The sequence below is a fragment of the Pygocentrus nattereri genome, chromosome 3 (genome assembly GCF_015220715.1).
Source record: "Pygocentrus nattereri isolate fPygNat1 chromosome 3, fPygNat1.pri, whole genome shotgun sequence".
Lineage (NCBI taxonomy): Eukaryota > Metazoa > Chordata > Actinopteri > Characiformes > Serrasalmidae > Pygocentrus > Pygocentrus nattereri.
In genome coordinates this window covers 36,783,988-36,810,909 of record NC_051213.1, presented here as the reverse complement: position 1 = coordinate 36,810,909, position 26,922 = coordinate 36,783,988, and the positions used below count along the sequence as shown (strand labels likewise).

The window sequence follows — 26,922 nt, the reverse complement described above, 5'->3', positions numbered from 1 at the left end:
CCTCTTGACTTGTAAAAGTTGTAAATGACTTGTGCACCGAACTGAACATCTCTTATTACAATACGTGATCTTAGATCTGCGGTCACTGGCCTTCTGCAAATGCTGTCTGTAATATAGAGAGGCCTTTTTCTTTCACATTTAGAGAGTCAAGATTGGCACACACCTTAAAGCAAGCATCTTTTATATAAAACTTTATTCGGTGTTCTTTAAAATTAAAAAATGGGGAACAAAACAGAAAACCAGGAAGAGAAGTCGGTTTATCAAAAGGCCTTTGTTTGCCATATTTGTTGAGTAGCCCTTAAACATGATACATGCTTCATTTCATATTGAGCTTTGTAGAACATTGTAAATATTGTCGACATAGATGTCAAAAATACATGAGTAATGTAGAAATATCTGATATAGTTGTATTTGTAAAGTGATTTAATTTGCAAAGGTTAATTAACCCTTTGATCTGCAAACCATAATGAGGCCCAGTGTACCTATAAGGGGCTTTTTGTCATACAAGAGCGAAGTGGATGTGTGAGAATTTGTCAAAAGGTCTCCATTTGTTATTGATAAGATATTGATAAAACCTTCACCAAAGATGTTCACCAACATTTTTGGAGATTGACCCTTTGATCTTGGTATAAAAAGCCGTAACATTAAAACCACCTCCTTGTTTCTACACTAATTGTCATTTTGATCAGCTCCTCTTAACCTTATCGGTGCATTTTGTAGTTCTACAATTAGACTGTAGTTCATCTGTTTCTCTGCATATTTTACTAGCCACCCCAACACCCTGTTCTTTTAATGGTCAGGAGCCTAACAGGACTACCACACAGCAGGTATTATTTGGGTGGATCATTCTCAGCACTACAGTAACACTGACATGTTGGTGGTGTGTTAGCTTGTGTTGTGCTGGTTCGAGTGGATCAGGACAGTCTCTGTCCACTCACTGTCCACTCTATTAGACACTCCTACCATGTTGGTACATCTTGTAGATGTGAAGTGAGAGACAGTAACTCATCTTTTGCTGCAGCTTGTGTTGGTCATCATCTAGTCCTTTATCACAGGACAGTGTTGGCTGGATGTTTTTGATTGATTCTCAGTCTAGCAGTGACAACGAGCTGTTTAAAAAAAACTCCAGCAGCATTGCTGTCTCTGATCCACTCATACCAGCATGTCAGTGTGAGAATGATCCACCACCCCCAAATATCCAGTAACTATTTTATCCAGTTAAAGCACCTTATAACATTAAAATAAATGTTTTACTGCCATTTCTTAATTACATTATTAACTGAGGGCATGGCCACCTGAACATTCTTTGCTTTCTATTTATTAGCCTTCTCCTGCTTTGTGGGCATCAGTTCTTTTAATTCTCAGAGAGTAAGGCAGCTGCTTAGAGGAGCCCATGGCTGCTGATTATTGGGACAAGGTTTGAGGAGTCAGGCTGTTTAAGGAACTTCTGCATCAAGTGACCTTTCCTACCAATGAACAGGCCATAGTCCTAACAAGCTAATTAAGGTCTAAGACCTTGGTTAAAGTTATATCTTGGGGTGCCCAAACTTTTGCATGATGCTTTTTTTCTCTGTAAAATTTTACAAAACAAAACAAAAAATACACTGACCTTGCTTAAAATGTTGAAAAGAATGTTTTGACATGTCTTTTAGAGATCAGTTCATCTTCAATATAACTATTCACAGAAATAGAAATTTTGACCAGAGATGCCCAAACTTGTGCATACCACTATACCTGACCTCACTAGTGCTCTTATGGCTAAGCACAATCAAATCCTCACAGCACTGATGAAACACGTAGTGTTAAACCTTCCTAGAAGAGTAGATTCTCTTAATGCAGCCCAGACAGCCACCTTTACCCATAAGGCAAAACTAGGACAACATTAAAGACCATTAGATCAGATTACTATTAAATGGTATTCCAGCATTGAACTGGAACTCATAAATTGGAGGCGCGACAAACTAGTCATTTACAGTTACAGTACCCTGAGTGAAGGAATAATACACAGCTGTATTCATCTGTGATGTTTTCATATCTAGCACTGGTTAAACTGCCAACATAACATCAGCACAGCCTGAGTTATAGCAATGTATTAATGTTTTATTCTAATTACAATAAACAGAATATAGCAGTCCCTTATTTGTACAAAAATACCTGAAAAGGTTACAATTAGGATTTGTAAGCCATTCAGCTATTTACAGAACCAAAAAAAGCACATTTTCAATACAGGATCTTCCAAAGAGGAAAAGCTTTTTTTTCTGCATTCCCTGAAAGACAAATATACTTATTCGCTCTATTTTGCATTGTGACATGAGTTGCAAAGCACATGAGCTGTCATACCTAGGTGAGGGGCTATGCGTTGTGGGCCGGTCATGTGTCGTCGGTCAGCACTAAAGAGCAAGAAGGCTTTATCTGGAAAGCTCCCCAGCGTATACTCATCTGGACTGTGAGATGACCAGATGACCACTCCTGCTCCCAAGATCTTCATGAATGCCTCTGCGGGCCTACGTTATATTTCAACACTAAAGCCCACAGCACAAGGACTCAACACTCTCCCAATAAACCCAAATAATGGCTCTCCCCCATTCAGACTGTTCGAGAACATTTACCCCAGTACAGTCACAGAATGTTCTTCTCACTTTACATTGCTTTAGAACGTTCTTGCCAGTTCACTGATTTTTGAACATTCTTGCAGTTTATGGTCTCAGAACATTCTCCTTAGTTTACAGTTTTAAAACATTCTTCTCAGTTAACACTCTGAAGTTTTTCCTGTTCCCACTGTTCTAGAATGCTCTCCCTTATTTATCCTGCTCTATAATTTTCTCCTGAATTCAGTGTTCTAGACAGTGTGAAGACAGTAAGAATAAGAGGGACTGTTCCCCCAATTCACACTGGATGTTCTACATGTTCTGTTCCAAAAAAACAAAACAAAAAAAAAGCTCTCCCTCGTTCATACTGTTCTAGCAGGCTCTGCCCATTCACCTTATGCTAGAATGCTCTCCATTTTCACACTGTTCTAGAATGTTTCCATTCACACAGGTTAATTTGGCTCGTCAGTAAAGCCACCTGCCAACATTATAATGTTGCCATTTCTTGGAGAATGCAGAGTCAGCGTGCCATGGCCTTAAGACTGCTGACATAGGGGCAGCTCTGCCTTCATCCAGGTCACTGTATTAATCAGGACTCAAAAGGCTGAAGATGATCCTAGATCTGAGTCTGAAACATAGATGTGAGTGTATGTGAGTGTGTTTTTGGGGAAGGGGTGTGGGTGGAAAGAAGCACATGCTGGAAAACAATAGGGCCAAAACAAAGATGAAACTTCATGTCCTCCACCATTTCAATTTCCATACATGGTAGAATTGCTTTTCAAAAATGAAATAAAACACAAAATAACTGGCAGAGAGATTTTGGTATACACTAAATACACCCTCAAAACAGTTCACATGTAAATTGTCACCAGCTCATCTGAACAACAGGACAGTATGTAAAGACTAAAGTGTAGCTTCTGATCTGTGAAAACAAAACACTATAACGAGGATCCCGCAAGGGCTAAGTTCGTTTAGCATTTTTGTTGTAAGTGTATTCAGTGATTAAAAAAAATAAAATAAAAAAAATTAGCTTAATAGTGACCTCTGACCACAAGACTTTCTCCTCAGAGAAAGCTACCCAGCTTAATTTAAACATAAGCATTCTTTAAGGTCATTTGACATAACAAGAAACATAAAATAAACACAATATTTACACATAACCAAGTACAAAAAAAAGCACAGTCAAGTTTCTTCATTTTGTATGTGATCATGAAAAAAATAACTGTAGAACATAGTGATCAGAAACCTAAAATACAGTGTCATATCTATGAACCTTCTTATGGTTATATATAGCCATGTGTTTACTACTGGATGTATATTACATGATAAATCAAAGGGTAGAACAAGCATTGAATTCCGCATGAATCTGAGCTCAATCTTTGAACAATAAGATGCTTCTGAACATTTTAATTAAGGTTCTGGGAATGAAAACAGTGATGGCACATAACAATTACAAAAATGCTCATATAACTGACAAAGTGTTTGTAATTGAAACCTGTCATTGGTCACCTTTTTATAGATGAACAATAATTATACCACTGGCACTAAACTAAATTGGTCTGGGATCTCTGCACTTGATGACCATGATCTGTGCTCTTCTGCTATGATGGGTTGTGCCAGACCACATGCACTTCAATTGCAGATCCAAGTTCTTTGTCTCATCAGAAGAACCACAAATTTATTCATTTGGGTTAAACTGATGCTTGGAGGGGGAAAAAGCACCAAGAAAGTGACCACTGACTAATGTGTGAACAATTACTTCAGTGCCAGTTTATTCCTTGGAATGCCATCGTTGTGCATCATTTACAAGAAGGGACAAACTTTGCATTGCAACAACTGGCTCATGGTGCTGTTTTAGTAGCAATACTGCTTCTCCCAGACCAACTCCAAACCTACGAGAAAACTATTCTTCAGTAAGATATTTAATACAGTTATGGTACTTGAGTGTTGATTAACCAGGTGATTTTTTTTTTTTTTAGTGACTTACCAAATGTCTGAAAAACAAAGTGCTAATACAGGTCATTGACATTGAGAAGGCCTGTCCTTGCTTCTTCTCTTTTGCCCAAAGAAAGACACCATGACGCAACACAACTGCTGACCATCTACAATCCTCAGCACAGAAAAGAAACCGTGTACTGATTGCATGTTTCCTGAGCAAACCTTTTTTTGCACTGAGAAATTAGCTCAAGTGTACGACACTGCTAACAAACTCCTCTGTCTCTCAGTGAACCTCTTTCTGTTCTTCCATTAATGTAATCATATCCAAGTCTCGTTATCTCTAGTGAAATACTGAGACCATCCGGCATCATGTGTTGATCATTAATGACTCCCTACTAAAAAATAAAATGCATTTCCTTTCTTCTCTTTTGAAGAGAGAATAAAATCACTGCGCAAAAGGAACTGTGGTGGTATCTGTGGTTGAGTCAGCGAAAAATAAAGGAGACAAGGGAGTAGTACAATACTACAGTAGATGATGGAGAAAAGTCATGATGAATTCAAGAAAGCAGGGTTAGTTTACCAAAAATAAAAAATAAAATAAAATAAATAACACATGAGGCTCAATAAAGTTGTGAAAATGTGGAAGAACAGTATTGAACAGCGCTGAGAAATTCACTAAATTTCAAGTAATCATTTAAATCCAGATAAATAAATAGATTCATGGAAACAATATTTAAAAATGATTGCATCATTTGCATTTTATCTGTGTAATAATGGTCACTCAGGTGAGCTCGTAGACATGGTGGCTAGGCCTTCTCTATCTAGCTTAATACATTATAAGCAAATGCTAAAAAGATGGCTCTTCTGTAAAGTCAAGCGTTACAATTAAAAATATCTTTACAAATCTGTCTGTATTTACTGCTGCCATTCAACAAGGCAGAATAGAAAATTAAACCCCCACCAAGCCACTGGGCTTCACAGTGCACTGTCGCTAATGACAATCTCTCAAGACACGGAAAGGAGAAATGGCCATCAAACGGACCATGGTTGTCCAACCTAAAAGTGGAAGCAGTTCAGGTGGTTTCCCCATCTCTTGGTGGTGCCCCTAACAGACAGATTCCATCACGTGCAACAGAACTTCCCATAGTTAGCATGTTGGAGGGTGGGGGGTGGACATAGTGGTCATTTCTCCACTGAGCTACACTTTGCTATAAAGATGTCCTTCCTAACGGTGGTGGTGACAGCGATACTGATGTCAGTGGAGTAACCAATGTCATCTCTGTAGTGGCAGATGGCATATCCTCATACAGATGGCAGAAGGTGCTTTAGAGTCTCATGATGGAACGAAGGGTGATGGAACGCTTTGGGGCATCAGTTGAGGCCAACCGCCTCAGTACTGACATGGAATCAAAAAAGGGAAACAGTATCAAAGAGAAGTATTGGTAAGAAAATGTTCAGAAAACAAATTTAAGGGTGCTGTCAGGGAGGAAACATTCTTCTGATTCACATGGAGAAAGGTGGGGCAGGTAAGGGTATAACTAGGGTCTCTTTCACAGTTCTGTGCTCACTTCAGAACTCATCCCCAGAAATCAATCCAGCTCTTAGCAATAATGGGTGTTTACAAAGAGAGGAGGACCAAATGCAGCTTGGGTTTCAAATTAGTTATAGTTATAGCTCAGCTGTTCCCTGTTCATGAATGCAAAACAAAATCAAAGTTGCAAACTAGATGTAAATCAGCCCACCTTCCATCAACTCCAGATTCTGGACACCTTCCAAAACAACAGCCCTCCTGATTATCTTTAACAGGACAAGTGCATAGGAGCTCCCGATAACTATGATGGAGAAACCACACAGAGAACATTTACAGACTGCACCCCAATTTACCAGTGGATGAAGGCTTGTTGGCAACCAAGATGTGAGAATCATCATGGTCCTGTTTGCACTTGTGGTCTTCTCTAAAGCACAGAGGAACACCTGCAGTGTACTCGTCTGAGGACAGCCAGTCTCTACGCAGCTCTGCACAGCACTAAACCATTGAAATATTGTCTGATTCTCAGAGAGCAGTGGGCTTGTCTTTAGGCAAAGTCCAGTCTGGGGGGGTCATAAGGCCACAGTAGTGCAGGGGTGCTTGAGTCTGCAAGGCAAGACTCCTCTGTTGAGCTGGTAAAACTCCACTAATTGGATCAGGTCTGTGAATTTGGTGGTGCCATCATCAAGGCTGAAGAACACCTGACCATCCTCTTCACACTGGAGACACCACAACAAATGACAAAATAAATTGAGCAAACAGGCAACCAAATTAAGCTTTGCTGTAACAAATTCTACATTACATCATTCTAACACTGTAATGGTGTTTTATGGAATATTTAATAATGGGTGTTGTAGTATGAGCTTACCGGTAAAATTTGAAAGTGTTTACTTTTCTGGTGGTGGCACAGTGTCAGCACAAAAGCCTTAGGGTTGCTCTGGCTGTCCCTTAAGAGAAACAATCTAACACAAGAAGAAAATAATAATTATAAGAAAGGACATTCTTGATATCCACTATTATAATAATACAACTTCGCTGGACAGTTTCAACGCACTTGATGAACACTCTTAAATCAGCTAACAGATGCCCATGTTTTCTAGCATTGTGCTGGGTGATGGGGAAGAGGGAGGCACATTGTATACACCTTGGCCCAATCCTATTTCTTATTTTTACCCCTAGTGTCACCTTGCCCCTAGTGGTTGAAGTCTTCCCCTACTGGGACAACCCTCAAATAAAAAAGAACATAACATTAACAGGCAACTAGTGCTGCTCTGTAGGCCACCCTGCCAGTCTGCAGTTATAGCAGAGGAGTGGTAAAGTTCAGCAACTTCATTGCTGGTCTTTTGTTAAATGTAGGGCATCATATGTCTTTAAAGCGGGGGGATGCGACAATTATAAATTAGGCCTACCCCTAATTCTTCTGTGATATGAAGCTGAAGTGAGGTATTCGCTAGCTTCTTGTTCAAAGCATAGTAGTATGCTGTCTTGGTAGCTAGTTAGCTAAATTTCCCGTTCCACCTTAAATGGTGCAGCAGTTATGTTCTGGTGCTTCAGATGTCAGCTACTACAACATGTAAGGTGCAATGGGAAATGTAACTAGCTACCAAGACGGCATACTACTATGGATTTTTTTATGCATGTTATGAAGAAAACAACCATAATACATTGGCTTCTTTGGTTGCTTGTGCAGTCATCTTGTCGCTGTCTATTTGAAGTGTGTCTCTGAAAAAGAAAAGAAAAAAAAAAGTTTTGGGGGCCATGTAGCCTCTCAATAAAAATCAGGGCACACTACCCCCAGGCATGAACGTGCAAAAAGAGGTGTAGAGCTAAGTGGTAGGGGCAAGGTATGAAATGGGATTGGGCCCTACAGAGAGCGAGCACAATTACACTCTTTTGGATTCCCAGAAACAGGTGCATATGGTATCGCCGGGACTGAACTTGTGATTTCCCCACAACATGGCCTTTGATGGTTGCAGCACTCTGAAGCTGAAAGTAACTGTTTGATGTGTATACTGAAAAATGTCTCCATACCCATCCACTTGACCCTGTTGGAGAATCATCTTATGCGATTCCTCTCGTGTAATCCGACCATGAAACCAAAGCTGAGTTTTGTGTATTACTGGGTAGTGAAGAAAACACCGAGAACAAAAAAAGAAACAAAACAACACTCTAAGCAAAGCACTAAAATAAAGCACCAGCTATAAACACAATGATTTATATGTGAGGACACGAACAGAGAAAAATGTAGAACAAAAGGGTTAACACAATATAGCACAATATTCTCTAAGACTGGGCTTCCTTCTAGGAAGGGCTTCTATAAGATTTTGTAGTCTCTGTGGGAATATTTGTACATTTATGCAGAAGAGCATTTGTGAGGTCAGATACTGATGTTGGATGAGAGGGCCTTGCTCACAGTTTCTGTTCTAGTTCATTCCAAAGGTGTTTGAAGTGGTTAAGGTCAGGACTCTGTGCAGGCCAGTTAAGTTCATCCACACCAAACTCACCCAGTTGTTCCTTTATGGACCTTGCTTTGTGCATTGGTGCTCAGTCATGCTGGAACAGAAAAAGGTCTTCCCCAAACTGTTCCCACAAAGTTGGAAGTGTAAAATTGTCCAAAATGTCTTGATTTGCTGAAATAGTAAGATTTCCCTTCACTGGTACTAAGGGCCCTAGGCCAACCCCTGAAAAACACCAAACTTTACACTTGGCACAATGCAGTCCAAACCCAGACTTGTCCATCAAACTGCCAGACAGAGAAGCGTGATTCCACAGATCGCGTTTCCACTGTTCCAGAGTCCAGTGGTGGTGTGCCTTACACCAGTTTGACAAACTGACTTGGCAGAGGAGGCATCCTATGACAGTGCCACGTTTAAAGTCACTGAGGTCATTAGTACGACCCATTTTACTGCCACTGTTTTGTCTATTGAGACTGTAAGACTATGTGCTTAATTTTATCCACCTGTTAGAAATGAATGTGGCTAAAACAGAATAACTCAATAATTAGGGGTTGTCCCAATACCGTTCTCTATATAGTGTAGCTCCAGCTCAGAGGGAAACTATTACGTCCTACAAAGTGAGCAGATTTACAGCTTGGAAATGGAAAGTACCTCCACTTAATGATGAGGGGTGAAGTGGACTTGGGCTTCCCAGATTGTTCATGCGTTGACTTCTCTTCTATAATCAAAAGGAGGAGGAGAAAAAAAAGAAGTGAACTTTGCAGTCCACTACACATGTAGAAGCAAGGAAGCAACATGAATATAAAGCACAAAATGAAAAAATAACATTTTAGATAAGGTATAAGACTAGATTTTTGGGTTTGTTTTAGACTTTAACCAACTGTGGCTTTTATTTATGCTCTGTTACTCATAATCTCATCTGATCATAATCTAGTAAGACTGGCCAAATTTGTACCCAGTTCTAACTTGTTATAAACAAAAAATAATAATTATAAACAAACAAACAAGTTCACAGATTTTGATGCTCACCCTCCACGCATGGCCTTCCTCAACTGCGGCACTCTGGGCTTCCACAGGATTGTCGATAACCCTGCCTATCCTCCCTGAGAAATCCATAGCGACCAGAGAGTTCTCAGACACGCTCCTCTGAGAAGAGATGACACTGGAATGAATGTGAGCATTGTGCACCATTTGTGCTCAAGTACTCTGCATAAATGTACTCAGAATCTTTAGAAACATTCATTGCAAGTGAAGCTAAAAACTCCCAATCCTACATCTGACCATTTTCTAAGACCTGCAGAGCAAAGAAATCATAGGGGGTTATTATTTTCAAATATTGGGTTTTTTTAGGAGCCCTCATAAAACATGAGTCCATAACTGTGGCGTCTTATTCAAATACAGCTATTAAAGAACAAACTGCATTGGTGGCACTCTTAATAAAAGCAGTAATTTCTAGCTACTGCCATGCTGGGAATCTGTTTAAGAATGAAGTACACTGAGTCTGAAGTATTATTCACCAGCAAAACATATTGCTGATGTTGGCCCCATCAGTAATTCAAGCAGATTGTAATTAACTGTACAACAGAATTAATCATGATTAGCTTCTTACGTTTTTTTTAACAGCTCTACTTTATATCAATGCAAATTTGAAATACACAGTTTTGCATATGTACCAAAAAGTGAGATGGGAAATTTATGTAAAGGTTTGAAGCAGCAAAGGCATTTTATAGGCACTGTTACAGTGCAACTACTGTGCCATGAATTCGGATACCAAACACTTTTGCTGACAAATGAACTGGAGTCTCCACAAAGACTTGGTTGGTTACCAGTTCGGTTACTCTAATTCTGTAATGTGGCATAACAGCACACCACACGTAGAGGGCTTGTGTGGGAAAACGCGCTGGGCTTTGCAGGCCTGCCTGTTCAACATCAAGCCCACACACTGGCACATCTGCAAGTGAAGTAAATTGAACCTCTAGATACACAAAGAGAAAAGAAAAAGAATGAAAGAACAAAGAGAAGAATGTGGGATCTCACCACTGGTGTTGAGAAGTGTGAGAGCAACGCTTTTCTCTGTTGTGGGATCTTGTAGTTCTGATAAAGAAGAATTCCATACTATATGAAGACAGACACACACACAAAAAAAAAACAAAAACAGTCAATTATGGTAAATCCTGAAACACTTTTCTACAAATCTCTTGACAATTCCAGCTCTGGCTCAGCAAAAAGAAAAAAAAAAGAGGAATGTTATCACACCTTGAACAGTCTGAAAGCTGTCATCCAGCATGTTCTGCTCTGTTCGTCTTCTGCACAAAACATTCTCATCTCTTTCTGCTCACTCCGCACTTTGTTGGGCTGAAGATAAAAACAAACTGATGTGTTAGCTTGCTTGCTAAGCAAACAGCCGCAAGCAACTTCAAACTTTTAGCCTGCACGCTAACAAAGTGGCTTTAGGCAAACTCGGGTTGTTAGGCTGCAAGCTAACAAAACAGCCTCAGGGGACTTCACGCTTTTGGCATTTTGCAAACTGTACTGTTTCTAATTGAAAAATGAGCTTTAGCCATGCAAAGTATCCCAGTTCTGTCAAGAATTAGTCTCTTTAGATTTTCCATATTTGGAAACTCTGCAACATTAACAGTAGGCCTACAGACAGAGTATTTGCATGTGTGTGACAGAGAGCGTGTGCCTGAGTACTTCGGAAGAGGTGCATGCATGCAAGTATGAAAAAAGAAAGAAAAGGTGTGCGTGAGAGAGAGAGAGAGAGAGAGAGAGAGACTGTAATTAAAGTTCAACATGCTATGTTTCATGTGTAGTCGAGGAGATTAGCTGTTCCTTCGGGGCAGATTTGATTCTTAACTCTTTATTATCAGAAAGTGGGTCAGAGAGGCTGGACCTCCAAGAGGCTTGTCCCAGCAGGATGCCGTCTCAGGAAGACAGCTTCATCACACAATGCCAGTCAAACACTGAGAGCCAGCAAGCACAGTGGAACTAATGAACTAAGAAAGAAGCAACTATCCTTGACTCACAGGAAACCGAAAAGCGCTGAATCAAATACATGGTTCTTCTAAAATACTTCCAGAGAGCAAGAGAGGCTTTGGCCAAGATTCTTTGGGTCACAATCTTATATTTATGGTCAGAAATTGCCCTTATCCAAGTAATGGAAAGTGTGGAGTAAGCCTGGCCTTACCTTTATACAAAACTCGTACTCCGCTGGAGCATTGTGAAGCTTCTTGCCTGCTATTACAGTATAGATATTGCTGTCTTCGAGGTCTGCAAGTAACTGCAAATGCCTTGGTTCCTGTAGGAGTTCAGTCAAAAGTTCATGTCACTGCATAAAAAAATTTACTTTTATTTCTTGACCAATGCGTCCAGTACATGGCAAAATTTGTTTGCAGCCATAGCTCTAATAGAACTGAGATGCACATCTAAGAATAAACTGGCAAGCATACCTTTGACGTTCCTTTCGTCGAAAAGTACAATCCTGAGCGTCTCAAAAGCACATACAGCTTCTTCCATGACTTCCTGCCTGTTTCTTTCATATACAAGTAACCCTGGATTTCAGGACAGCTGGTGGAGTTTAAGAAGTTCTGGAGAGCAGAGGATGAGAAGGATATAATAGCCACAGAGAATGAATGGCATGTCCAGTGCCAATCTGGACACATAGGGAGGATGCAACAGGAGCAAGTGTATTGTACCTGCAAGAGCTGAGAAGGGGGTATGCTTCTATTGCTTTCCTGACACCAGGCCACCATTTGTTCTGGGAAGAAGTTCTGTTGATTGGACAGAGATATCAGTTGAGATATAAAAGACACCAACATTTGAATTAGTTCAGTTTTGATCAGAGTAGCACAACCTGCATGAGACGGGTATCATGCATCTTTTAATTATGGTGCATACATATTCAGATGGTGAAGTGGTAGATGCGTTTGAATCGCTACAGATAACTTGCAGTGCTGACACCTAAATTATTCACAGGGAAGAACTGTTGGTGGGCACCAGTGTGTCCACTGGGCTAAAAACAATTGCCAATAAAAAATTTTGAAGAGACATTCATTTATTTCAGGACACTTTAATTTTATTTAGAAAAGAGATTACACACAGTAGTGGAAAGAAATGATAAATGTGCAGATCAATTGTGAAACAGATTTACAAAGTATTAGTTGCAGAATGGAGCTTGAAAGAACTAAAGGCTCCGGTCAGCATGTTTAACCCCAAATATTGACTGTCACAACCACATGACAAGGTCTATGCAGGGGTACTGGAGAAGAGAGTCCGGCTCATAGTCGAACCTCGGATTCAGGAGGAGCAGTGCGGGTTCCGCCCTGGTCGTGGAACACTGGACCAACTCTTTACCCTCTCCAGGATTCTGGAGGGTTCATGGGAGTTTGCGCAACCAGTCCACATGTGCTTTGTGGATTTGGAGAAGGCATCCGACTGTGTTCCCCGGGGTATTCTGTGGGAGGTGCTTCGGGAGTACGGGGTACATGGCTCTTTGCGACGAGCCATTCAGGCCCTGTACAAACAAAGCAGGAGTTTGGTTCGCATGGCCGGCAGTAAGTCAGACTTGTTCCCAGTGAGAGTTGGACTCCGTCAGAGCTGCCGTTTGTCACCGATTCCATTCATAATTTTTATGGATATAATTTCTAGGCACAGTCAGGGGATGGAGGGTGTCCGGTTTGGTGACCTCAGGGTCACATCGCTGCTGTTTGCAGATGATGTGGTCCTATTGGGGACATCAGGCCGTGAACTTCAGCTTTCACTGGATCGGTTTGCAGCCGAGTGTGAAGCGGCCGGGATGAGGATCAGTACCTCCAAATCCGAGGCCATGGTTCTCACGCGGGAAAGGGTGGAGAGCCCTCTCTGGGTCGGGGATGAGCTCTTGCCTCAAGTGGAGGAGTTTAAGTATCTCGGGGTCTTGTTCACGAGTGATGGTAAAGGGGAGCGGGAGATTGACAGGCAGATTGGTGCTGGGTCAGCAGTGATGCGGGCTCTTTACCGGTCTGTTGTGGTAAAGAAAGAGCTGAGCTATAAGGCAAGGCTCTCGATTTACTGGTCGATCTACGTTCCCACCCTCACCTATGGTCATGAGCTTTGGGTAATGACCGAAAGAACGAGATCGCGAATACAAGCGGCCAAAATGAGTTTCCTCTGCAGGGTGTCTGGACTCTCCCTTAGAGATAGGGTGAGAAGTTCGGTCATCCGGGAGGGACTCAAAGTAGAGCCGCTGCTTCTCCACGTCGAGAGGAGCCAGTTGAGGTGGTTCGGGCATCTGGTTAGGATGCCTCCTGGACGCCTCCCTTGGGAGGTGTCACAGGCAAGTCCACCGGGGAGGAGACCCCGGGGAAGACCCAGGACACGCTGACGTGACTATATCGCCCAGCTGGCCTGGGATTGCCTCGGAATCCCTTCCAGGGAGCTAGTGGAAGTGGCTGGGGAAAGGGAGGTCTGGACCTCATTGCTCAGGATGCTGCCCCCGCGACCCGAACCCCGGAGAAGCGGAAGATGATGGATGGATGGGTGGACAACCACATGAATAACATATTTGTTTTGTAATAGTTACTGAGTAATTTACATTAGCTTTAAAGAAGCCTGGATTTTAAGGGTTAAACATGAGAAACCTTTTTTCTGTGTAGGATTCCACAGTGCCATTAATAGCCACACACCAAAGACTCCCTAAAGCAGTTCTAAGAAATCCACCATCATTAGGTCACCAGTGCATGACAAAAGGAAAGAGTTCTAATGTAACTGCTTTTGTAAAAACACTCTCATGCTGTGAATGAAGATGAAAGTGAGAGAACTAAAAATCGTAGACATTTTGTCATCCGCTGAAAATAACAAACTGTTAAAACTTTTTTTACAGCAAGCCTGCCCTGTACTGCATGTCATAGCCTCAAATGATATGCCCTTGACATGGTGTTGATGACAAATTTCACATTCAGTTTGTCATAAAACTGTGCACATACTGAAAGTATGTACAGTTAATTTTTAATTAAGTGCTCTCATGGTATCTGCACTATGGAAAGCACGCAAGGGGCAAAAATATTCTTCACTTATATAGAAAATATGGTAAGTTGTATAATGTATAAAAAGTCAGGGTTGCTAATTTGGAGCTGACACTGGAAACAGTATAATAGTTTGGTCATTTGAATACTGTATATTGTAACTTCACAGCTTCATAACTTCAGTGGACAAAATTTTAACAAAAGGCCAAACTAGGCTACCTCTCAGCATCTGTAAAACTGCATCTGGAGGAATGAGTCTCTTTGGGGAGGTTTTGAGTGGGAGCCTGTCACTTGATATCTGAGTCTCCCAAGAAAGCACAAACAATTTCTACTTCATACACAAACCCCCCAAAAACCATGATTTAGAGGTTATAAAACACATCTAAAATTCACTACAGAAATCCACGTGACCACATATGTGCATGTTCATAACAGATTAACATAAAGAAAGGAGATGGTGTTAAGGATGAACTCACCAAAGGATTTTTAAAGAATTCATATTTGGCATAGTTCTTCCTGAAGAGAAATTTGCTCTCACTGGTCATAGACGCCTGCACTTGCATCACAAGCTCATGATCTTCTAAGCATCTCTCTGCAGACAGACAGAATGGAAAACAGAAACTCAGACAAGGCCAAACTGTTCATTCTCTCAAAAGCCACACATTTCCTTAATTACTTAATTTGTCTCGCCATGAAAATTGCACCCTCAAATAAGTACAAATGCATATTTTGCTAAACAAAGCCTTGAATACACTTTTATTGGTGTTCTAAATTACATCATCACCTGTTCACCTTCCCTCCCCTGGCAGACTGAAAAATAAACAGGGAAGAGGGAAAGCTCCACTTTCAAAATGAAAAGAGAGTTGGTGTATGAGAGGATCCACCTCGACCCCTACAACCTCCCCTACAGTTAACTAGCCCACTATCTGCCACCCCTCGCCACCAAAACCCATTACTGCTTTTAAGTACTTTTCTTACCTATCAACACACAGTCTCCTGCTCTCTTGCTCCCTTTCAAACATATGACACTGATTGAGCAGATTTCAACATTTCCTCTCTACATGCAGTACTATGTAAAATTGCAAATTCCAGTCAAAACGGCCTTTAAATAAGGTATTTATTTTTCAGCATTAGTGAAAAAAGCAGGAAACACAATTAACTGTCAGTATTTAAGGTATCCACTCTTCACTGTTAACCCGTCCATGGCCAAAGTCTTATTACATACTTCTATAACCTAAGAATACCTCAACCAGTTTGCATTGAAGTCGTAGTTACTGAATAATGAGCCTTACTATGTAATAAGCCATTAAGGGGTTAAATGTTGGTTGCAATTTCTACTTCTCATGATCCAAGTAATCCTAAACACATTCAGAGATGCGGAGGCCTGGACCCTGGGCTGGTCATTCAATTGATCTGAGAACACCAGAAGCTTTCTTTGATATAGCAAATTTTCTTCTTTCTTGTCCATTCCCTTTTTTTCAGTAACAGCTTCACAGTGTCATCTTCCCACAGTGTAAGGATGAACAGAAACGCCTGTGGATTTGTTGAGATGTGAAGCAAGAGTTTCAATGTGAAAAAATTCAAAACATTTTGAGTGACTGACTGGACTTAAACAATAACTTTAAATTAAAATTTTAATAAACTACTGATCTAATTGCACAAAAGTATCGATTGATTTTTTCCATTGAATTACATGTGAGAAATAATTAATCTAAAATTATAAACTGCATTAGTTATCCCAGTGATAACCCTGCGACTTCTTTATTAATAAAATGTGGTGACCTTCTCTGCGAGCTTGACTAGACTAGTTTGACCCACTAAGACTCTGTTCTCATATAGGTGAGAATTGGGCTTTGCAGAGTGATGATGTGATGCTGTTAGCATGCTTTTGGCACAGTTAATTCATACTATGACATTTTAAAGCTATGCTTGGAATATTAAATCAAGTTACAGCCTAACCTTAAGGGGAATGAAAAAAATATTGAGTGCTACTCCTCTATATTGCAGACGATAAGTGTATTCAGTACAACAGCTTACATTTTATGAGTCCAATCTTTAACACACTAGTACAAAAGAAACTTTAGATACGAGACCAAAAAAGTCTCATAGTGCTGTCAAAAGAAGCCGAGCGAAGTTCAGTTTTACTCACCGTAGTTAACCTTTAAAATGGATACAAAAACCAGTGGGTGCAAATTTTTATTATATATTTCTGTAACTTTAAAATAATACAGCCAGTATGCACTGTAGTCCATGTAGTTAATGAATAATCTGTCTTAAGACAATAAACCTGAGACTTTAAGGGGTTAAGACCACCTGCCTTGGACTAGCTGTACACCCTACACTTAAGTTTTCATAGACTCTACTATTACTACATATTACTACTACTAATACTACTACTATTAATATTAGTAGTATAATCATTTGTTTCACCAGAGGAGGATGGGTCCCCCCTTGTGAGCCTTGGTTCCTCCCAAGGTTTCTTCCTCAGCTCTGAGGGAGTTTTTTCTGGAATGGGTCTCCTGGTTTGCTCACTTGGGTGTTTTTACATTGTTGTTAAAACTTTGTCTTTTCTGGAATTCTGTGACATCAGTTGTAAAAAGCGCTACAAATAAATTTGATTTGATTAAGGAAACACTGTCTTTACAGTTCTCAACACAAAAGTCATCTGGAAACTGGAAGCTAAATTAACCATCTGTTCAGAAAAGGCATTGCAGAAGAAAATGTCATAAAGACAAAGAAAGAAAACGAAAGAAAAAGAAAAATGAAATAGAGAAAGGGAAAGTACAAAAAAAAAAACCTGCCGTCATCTCAAAAGTGGAAGTAACTGCTAAAAGTCCAGGTGGGCCACTTCTTTATGAAGTCTGAATTAGTCTGACACCACTTCTTCATAAAGTCCAAACTAAAACAAAACACTTCATAGACAGTAGAGAACTGTTCTGCAGACAATGGTAGCCACTGGTCATCTGTGAGTCAGCGGCACACAAGCTGTAAAAGAAGCCTCAATATGGTGTAGCCTACGTGAGATGACCTCATCTAATTCGTGTCAATAACTTTGACCTCTCTAATGACCAGCGCATAGTTATGCATTTCAGTCCCGCACATAAAATGAAGAACAATAAAATTCAGCTGTGGACTGTGCTCTTCTGGCGAAGCCAACATAGTTTCTGTGGGTTAAGCCTCGGTGCTTCTTGTGTTGCTTTAGCCAGTGACCAAGCACTTGATTTCATCTCTGTACTACCGCCCTCATTTCTCCATGTGATGGGATTTTCCCTCTGCCATTAATCAATTACACACTGCTGTGAGACATGAAAGGACAGACATATGGCCACCCTCTCCTGCTCCTTCCAAAGGTCTTCATTGGATTCTACACAAAGAATCCAAGAATGTCTCTGACTAACTCCCTGTCTCTCCAGTCTGCATGAATGTCTTGCCCACTTACCTAGTCCCATGGCTGGGTGATGCTCCACAAGTGCCCAGCTGTTGTCATCCACACAATGGCTTTTGTACACAAGAAGCTGGCACAGGTCTCGCGCAGTCATGTTGGCTAGGATCTCTACCACTTTGACCATGCCATCCTCGTTGAAGATTTTAATAATCTGCAACAGAAAAAAAATATATATATATATGATGTTTACTTAGTGTGTTGCTGCCATTATATAGAACAATACTGTTTAACTACCAAAAACAAAACAAAAAGTACATTTACACATTTAAAATTTCTCTCAATCGTAAGACAGTGTTTTTTTTAACTGCGTCACAAGTTCATTTTGCATTCATATAAAAACACAGGATGATACTGCAGTTCATACTGTAACTGTTTTTCCCAGGATTAAGTCAAATTGGAACATCTCAAGTGTGTATAGTATCAGACATCATATGTCTACATTTATTACACTGAATGATGTTTATTTTTATTTTTTTTAATGTAAAAAAGGTTTCAGTGAATTGATCTGAGATTCACACTCGTCAATTATGCCTCCACACACTGTGAAATCTCATTAGCAAAGAGTTTTTCTCTAAAATTCCACATTTTCTACGTTGGATGTTTTGCGCTCATCCGTACATCCGCATCCGTCTAATCTTTCACCCCCAACACACACACACACACACACACACACACACACACACACACCCTTTTCCTACCGCACATTTCGCAGGTTCCCAATTCTGTCGTGTCAACCTTTCAAACATCTTTGATTTGGCACACAACACCCTGGCCTCGCTGTGTCTATCACTAATCTATCACTTAAACTTTGAACGTCATAGCTTCCACAAGTCCATGCCCTGTGCTGTTTCCCCCTCCCCCTCTTCAGAAAAAAAAAAAAAAAACAATAATAAAATAAACACTAAACTTCCCTATTCTGCTGTCCCTAGACGGCCCTCTGCTCCCGGCCTCCTTCCAGTCTCCGCCAGCTTTCCCCTGGGGGAGAAAGAGGCTCTTCCTTCCCCCAAGGAGGCGACATGCAATTTAGGAGAAAATCTTACCTCCCCAGGCCTCAGTAGGCACCAGTCGGGAGAGCACGACGGCATTTTTGCCGGCAGCCTGCCTCCTCCGTGCAACGAAAGCCCAAGCTCTTTTCCACTGCTCTCCACAACTCCACCAGAGAGGGTAAAAAGATGAAGAAGAAAAAAGGCAAAAAGGCAAAAAAAAGAAAAGCGGGTCCAAGCACTCCTGGCTGCCTGGCTGTCAGTGGCTCACTGTACCATACCTGTCACACAATCTCTCTCTCTCTCTCTCTCTGCTTCAGTCTGTCTCTCTCCCTCTCCCTCTCTTTTTCTCTCTCTCACTCTCTCTCCCCCCCGTTCTGTCACTCTCTGCCTGGCTTTTCAGTTCGGGACAGAAGAAGCAGATGGCACTGTTTCGAGCTTGGCAGACAACTTCGTTCTATTCCCCTCACAAAGGGTTACAGGCGCAGGCTTTTAGGTAGCGAATCAAACCACACTTCCCTAACCAATCATAGAGCTGCCTTGGGCTGATGTAATCATTCCCACACACACAGACGCGCACACACACACACCCCTCTCACATACATGCACACCCACAGACGCACAGTTATACACATGCACGGCCAACTTTTTCTTTTCCTGTCTGCTGAATAGCTTTGCTGTTTCTTTCCTTTTTTGTTAAGAGAGAGCAGAGTAACACATTTTTAGCGGGTTTAACAAATTTTTCTGGAACTAAGTGGGGTGGGGTGAGGGGGTGCCTGTCGTTTGAACTTTCATTTTGCAGGCGTTCCGGACAAGTTTCAGGTGAAGGCTTGTTGGGTTTCTTCCCCCCTCCAAAAGTTCAACTTTGAAGTATGAAGTCTGAAACCTCTGTCATGACAAGGCAAGGCTCATTACTGCTGCAATGAAACCAACTCTGCTCTGCCTCCACTCCAGTCTACCTCTGCCAACACTAGCACTGAAAAGAACAAAACCTGAAAACTTACTCCTACATACACAAACTCCAATCCAGTGCGGCCTGACACATGCACACAAACACGCCCTCAAACTTCAAACTGTTAATTCCTACAGAGGACTGGCACAAAAAATCCTGCACCCTGCCTATTATTGTTAATTTCTGTGGAACTGACATGCAGTTTGCCTCTTCAGCAAGCCAGCACTTCCTGTAAAAACCACTACAGCTTGGATACAGTCAAGAGCTTCCTGCATGGCTACTCCTACTGAAATTAACTTGAATGACCACAGAAAATGTAGCAGTGGAAAGAAAGGATGACTCAAACTCTTTCAGTGCCTCCAGGGGGGAAGAATTTGTCCATGGGGTGGGGGAAGGAGAGCGAGCGAGAGAGAGCCTGAAGAGAGAGTTTGCTGGATAGTCACATAAAAGGCGTGCTAACTCTAGAGCTCCAGCTGGCTTGCTAGCCCCTCCCCTCTTCTCCCATCACTCCATCACCCAGACAGTTGGGGGTGGGGTGCTGGTGACCTGCAGGCCCCAAAACGTCTACTTTTTGCTCAACACAGTATCATTGCCCTCCGTCCATCCACTGCCACCTATTCTCATGTGTTGTGCTTTATGAAAAGGTTCAGTCTACAAAGCCTGGAGACAATGCAGAAACTTAAGAGGTTACCCAAAAGATTTAGTGTATATTAAATGGTAACCTGGGACTTCAGCTCTCTTAAAATCATGAATTTATATATGCATTTCCCCCCCAAACAAACCAAAGATATATGATAACACTTAAAGACTAAGATAAGAGGTGAATGCACTTAAGACCTGAAACTAGTAGAGTCCGTTTGTAAGCATATGTTGTGGATGTCAAGGGTGGACTTCATCAAATGTGACTAAAGGTAGTGTTTTCAGTGTCCTTTTTTTGCCCCTCAGCGAAGCGGCACATATTTAGTGAAGAAACAAAGCCTTTCATTAGACAGGAGTCAGTCTCCATGCTGACCACAGACGTCTACAGGAGGCCAGAAGCCCTGAGCTGGGCCTGACAACCGCCTCCACCTCAGGTTTCACATATTCAGTCATGCAAGACAATTACAGTCTGCTTGTAAAATGCGTATTTGTTTACTACCGCATTATTTATTTTGCTAACAGTCTGCTGGAAGAGCATGATGCGAGTTAAACACATTTGTTCAAATCCACATAACTCATTCAGTTACTCAAATGGTGATTTGGAATTGTGAAAGGATAAGCCTGTTTCACAAGATGGCATCAATAAACTGATATAGAATATCTTTCTATGGACTTTACCATGGACACCAACAACAATCAATTAAAATATAGATTTTTAAAAACTGTCTTTTTCATACACTTCTGATTAATTTTTTGTGAACAATTAAGGTTTGAGATGATCGACAGGTAGCTGTTAAACACTGAATAGAAGTAAGGAAAAATCAAACTGCTTGAGGAAGATCAATCCAAAATATGTCAGATTGTAATTTTTCACTTAAAAAAAAATTAACTGGATTTTTCTTTTGCTTGGGTTGTTCATTTTCAGCACCCAATTTTTAGGGGAGGGGGTCTTGGCATTGAGAAAATGTGCAGTGTAAAATATCTCCATCAGTTTCTTTGTAAAATCTGTAACACAAATAGAGGGTAAACGTTGATTTCAGGTCACTCACAACATAGGGAACATAGACACAGAGACACAAAGCATTAAATTTTGATGCCAGAATAAGACCCACTCCCCCAAGTCCCAGGAGCAGAACTTCCTCCTCCCTGCTTTGGCATTTGTTCATGCCTTTAGGCTGACTTAGCAGGATATTCATCTTTTCTTTCTACTGAACCCTGTCAGATAATTTATTCCAGTCCTTGCTTGTGGATCTAAAGGCTGTTTTGTGCTTCTAACGCAGGCCTAGGTTTGGATTTTGGCTAGAGAGCTAGAACTTTAGGAAACTTCAGTCCAAGAACCTGTATTTTAGTGATTTAGCACTTTTAGTACATTTGGCAGTTCTCTGTTAATTTCCTGGAATAGGACAAGATTTCTTCATGTCTGTGTAAGTCCAGATATGTGACAGAGAGATGCTTTCTGATTTCTTCTGAAAATTACATCAGACATTAGTCATTCACTGAGTGAGACACACAGACAACTCTTTGTGATGTAATCCAACCTGAGGAATGCTTCAGGGAGTTTACTACAGAGAAACATAATCTCTAGAATGGACAGAGCAATTCAATAATTTAAACTCAGAAACCATGGCTTGAGTGTAACCACACTAAAATGAGGCAAAGAGGCCTCATAATTTGTAAGATATCATTTCTAAGATAATAGTAATAGGACTTATATATATGCTTCATAATGTGCCGCACTTAAACCTTTCATCAAGACATCTTGTCCTCTAGACCATAAACCATGAAGCCTCATGTGAAGCTCCATTTCAGTTTTTGGAGGCTGAGACATAATATTAGTTTCAAGACTGCCTCAATCCAACCAGGGTGTGATATACAATACTACTGCTGTTACCACCTCAGATCTCGAGAACCAAATGATAATTTTAGTTCTAACAATCAATCCTAAAGTAAAGCACATCATCAGCACTTATAAAGCTTCTTCATTAAAACTTAATATTTAATTGGCTATTAAAGTCCAAATTTGATTTCTGAGACTAAAGGAATGTGTTACGTGGTGAATTTTTAGTTAGCACAGAAAATGGCTGATCTCCACTTGATGAGAACCGTACTGTAACTGGGCTCTCTCTCGAGTTTACAAGTGCCTCTTTAATGAATGCCCTGCTCCACCATGCAGTTGTGTACACGGTGGCAAGGCCTGACGTTGTCACTAATGAGATACTGAGACAAAACCCGAGTTGGAACAATCAGAGAGCTCCTGAAAGCCATGTCCTATTCCCTCTAATGCGCTTCCTGGCTATCCTCTTTAATGCTAGAGCCTGCCTGGTTAACTGTGCTGACTCATGGAGTTGAGCATCAACTTGTCTAATTATCAAGTCAAATTGGGTTTGAAATGCTCAGGCTACCCACAGAGGCACAAAGACTAAGGCAATGGGAGGCTTCAGTCAAACTCCATGAAGGAAAAAAGCGCCAGAGTCACAAATGTCATTGCTGAAGTAAATGTATTAGAACTTTCTAATACTTGAACTATACTAAGCTACTAGAAAGCTTGTTTTAAATTAGACTGAATTAAAAAGATTTTCATAAGAAAAATCACCAGGACAAAACATCAGTCATCAGTCAGTCATCACTTAGCCACTCCACATGTGAAACATCAAATAATATGTTGCTGCTGCCAGAACAAAACCTTGTATCTCCATTTTTGTTGTTTTTCAGGTTGACACAATTTGAAAATGCCTGTTGCTCTTTAAATGGTGTATAAAACTAAAAGAAATGGCACAAAATTACTTGGAAAAAAGTCTGGTTCCATTGACTTACATTAAAAATAAAGCAAGATTCTTCCTTTGACTGTAAAGTTAATATTTTGGAGATATGAGCAGTACAGTACAGTTGACAGTGGTTAGGTCTCAGGAGAGGGACCTCATACTTTCAGACAAGCTGCAACAATATCTCGATGCTAAACATAAGTGTGTTTAAGACGTAAATACGCTTACATAAGACATGTAAAGATTTTGACACCACAGAAGACATGATGTCACTGGATCAGCCACATACTCACCACCTTTCCATTTCACAGCAACCAAAGAATTTTCAAAATTTTAGTTTTAAATTGGGTGTATTTATGATGAGATGAGACTTTCAGAAGAGACTTTCAGCACTGTCTGTAAGTAACAGGATGGTGCTACTGATTCTCCATTTAAGATGACAATAAAACTACTTAAAAAAATCTTTTAACCTTCAACACATTATTCAAAATACAGTTTAGATTAAGATCCATAAATGCATGAAATTAAAGCCAAAACCCAACCCATACCCATGACTTTGAGACCTGATCTGACCGGCTGGTACAGCTGAATTTGAAACCTGAACCCAAACTTGCTCACACACAGAAAAAAAAGATGGTCATAGATTTCCCTTTATTACGAAGACCTTAAGATGCCTCAACAGAAAAATAACTTTACACAGCTATCTGAAAGCCGCATTTACTGTAACCAGCACTTACAGCTAGTGCAGGAAGAGCAAAAACCCAATATCACGATAATCAAAGACATTTTCTTGATACCCAGTTTGAATCAAGACATTTAGTTTTTCTGACATTCAATAAGTTAAGACAGACAGATTTCACTAATGGTGCCACATTTAAAAAATATCAAAAACTACGAATGCAAGTATTTTTATTCAAGATTTCTCAAGCTGCACTGAATTAAATCTACCTAAACAGGACCAATTAGACTTTCTTTTAAACTTAAAAAAATGTACTGCTGAATAATTTATCATGATCCTGCTAGAGATGATGTGCCTGTCTTCCTGCTTTCACAACTCAAAGTACTCTGTGAATCTCTACTCTGTATGTGATTATTGTGCTTTTTATGTATGACGTAATGACCAGAGCCCCTTTTTTCTGAGCTTTATTTTAATTTTATCTATGGCAAACATTAAGACCAACTTTTTTGTACACATATTAGACTATATTAGAAAGAAAAAAAGAGACACATGCATGGGAAGGCATGAAATGTACATAGATATGTTCATTCAAATAAAAACAAACCTACTACAAAAAAAATTTATTAGAAAACAAACCCGAACCCAAAACTGTATGTGAAAATAGGCCTGAACCTGGCCCAAACCACAATGTTTTGTTGGGCCCCCTGGGCTAGGGTTGGGTAGCAGACCTCTAGTGTAGATGTCTACAGGATCATCATAACATCAACAAGCATCCAAGGTTGGGTCCAGGTATAAGTGGATCAAGTGTGGACTGCGAGATGCCAATAGCATTTAATAGCACTAAAAACCAAGCTGAAGGTGATGTTAGGCATATATATGGCTGATAGCAGCTGAAATGGCAGACAGACAACACCCGACAAACATATGATTAACCATGGTCTAAAAAGGTCTGCTGTCCTGTGGTATTTGTACAGTCCCTGGCAGACTAAAAGTGCTGAGTTTGCTTCACAAGACGTTCATAATCCTCAAACTATTGAGAACTCTACACTGAGGTTTTCTACAGCCACAGCAACAAATCATCATCATCATCCTCCTCCTCCTTCCCACATGCTGACCATAGTGCTGTAGACAGCAACAACAAAAATAACCTTGGGTGTTGACAGGATTCAACACGTCTCTACATCAAAAAGAAATTCTAACTACCAATATAGAACAAATTCCAGCAATATGATAACTGTTAAGGTAGCATTTCAACTACAATTGGTCAAGTTAAAGTGGTCCAGTGACAAAACCTGTCCGCTTCACGAGGCTATATATAGATCACATGCCATCAGCATGCATAAATTCCTGAAGTCCGGTGTCCCCCTTGGCCCTGTGGCCCCTCATCTCGCTTGTCCGCCACACACATAGGCACTAACAATCAACTTCTGAATGGCCGACCTCTTTAGCCCGTGGCTCCCGACTGAGATGAAGACGGGGATGTGCCAAATGTTTCCCCAATAGAAACAGGCGCTTTAATTGCGTCCCCAGAGCAGAGGAGAGGCCATTCATCCCAACAGCAGATCATTGTCTGTTTGTGGACGGCCACCTAGTGCCTACAGAGGATGACATCATACACTTTAATTGAACAAATCAATTCGGGACAAGTGCCACTGTACTTTCACTATTTTAGCCATGCTACCCGGCCACCCATTTGTCCATTTGGCACTGAATTTGATTCTCAAACAGAATATGAAAAAACACTTTCAGGCAAATAAATAATTAATCCTTTATATAAATCTACTACTACTAATAAGAATAATGATTATTACTACAACGAGTCAAAAGTAATTCAGAGTAATCCATGCTAACTGGTCCCCACTAGTTTCTCATTATCTTAAGCCACATCAGCAGTTTTGGGCAAAGCGTTCTTTAAACTGTAAGCTTCTTAGAAGCAAACATGGCTAGCTAGAAGCACGAAGAAAATTGTGTATAATGCAGTATCATGTTTTAAAACAGCAATAATACAAATCTTCAACGGTAATTTAAACAGACACACTGGTTTGCAGATTTGTTTAACTAATGATACTGCACAGAGTCCAACAGTGCACATAATGACAGGTCACAGTGTGTTAAATGTAGCCTGTGTTCTCATAAAGATGATGACATGGAATTAAACCGAAGACTATTTTCAAGCACACCTGTTTATCTTGCTTGGCAAGTGTGTCTGTCATCAAACTCCTAGAGAATAACGTTCAGTACCAAACACCGATTCAAAAGGTAAAGAAGGTTACTTGTCCAAGTGTTTATTTCATAAATACACTAGAGCAGCGGTGCCCAATTTTTTTTGTTGGGGTGGGGGCATAAGTATGGTGCAAAGCATAATGTGTGTAGTGGGCAGAGGGCCAAAAACACAAAACAGCTAGCCAACAACTCATTAACTTTACTCTTTTAAACACTGGAGAAACTGTATTCTTTACACACTCCATTGTATTTTTACATACAATCCAGCCTGTCTTGCCTTTAAATTTAGTGAAATTAATTCTTCATATTGCTGTTCTCTAAATCTCCTTTTGTTTGTGTACCACTGCCTTTTATATTAGCTCATAACTGTAAGCAGCATACATCCATCAGTGATGATTGATGAATGTGAAGTAATATATTTTTTTTCTCAACATTACACTGTAGGTTTTACTAGTAAAAATTATTTTTTAATGGAACAATCAGAAGGTAAAAGATAAGTGTAAAAATATATGTTGTCTCATTGGCTGGGATAGTAGGGAGATAGGCAGCTTTCTGGTGGGCAAAATAAAAATGCCTACTTTGGGTAGCCCTGCCCAATGGAAAAAATTGTCAAGGACCTGAATGTTCACCTTTTTAAAAATATGCTAGCTGATATGGTGATTCCATGCTTCCAAAGTTGACTGTTCCAGTTGACAACTACTCTGTCAAAATATTTCCAGGTTCAGTT

The 26,922-nt window shown here is 40.4% G+C and overlaps 1 protein-coding gene across 2 annotated transcripts in view; it reads right to left on the bottom strand.

The window, feature by feature from the left end:
* Nucleotides 1-2,079: 2,079 nt before the first annotated feature.
* grb10b (growth factor receptor-bound protein 10b) overlaps nt 2,080-26,922 on the bottom strand; it is an 81,195-nt gene continuing 56,352 nt past the window's right edge. For both annotated transcript variants that reach the window (XM_037536957.1, XM_017700824.2), the window contains exons 6-17: nt 17,952-18,108; nt 14,989-15,104; nt 12,206-12,280; nt 11,960-12,097; nt 11,698-11,808; nt 10,767-10,865; nt 10,548-10,625; nt 9,540-9,656; nt 9,162-9,228; nt 8,086-8,173; nt 6,923-7,016; nt 2,080-6,773 (exon numbers count right to left, since the gene is read on the bottom strand). In XM_037536957.1, coding sequence (XP_037392854.1) covers nt 6,627-6,773; nt 6,923-7,016; nt 8,086-8,173; nt 9,162-9,228; nt 9,540-9,656; nt 10,548-10,625; nt 10,767-10,865; nt 11,698-11,808; nt 11,960-12,097; nt 12,206-12,280; nt 14,989-15,104; nt 17,952-18,108 — 1,287 coding nt within the window. In that variant the 3' untranslated portion in view covers nt 2,080-6,626. The remainder of the gene's footprint in view (nt 6,774-6,922; nt 7,017-8,085; nt 8,174-9,161; nt 9,229-9,539; nt 9,657-10,547; nt 10,626-10,766; nt 10,866-11,697; nt 11,809-11,959; nt 12,098-12,205; nt 12,281-14,988; nt 15,105-17,951; nt 18,109-26,922) is intronic.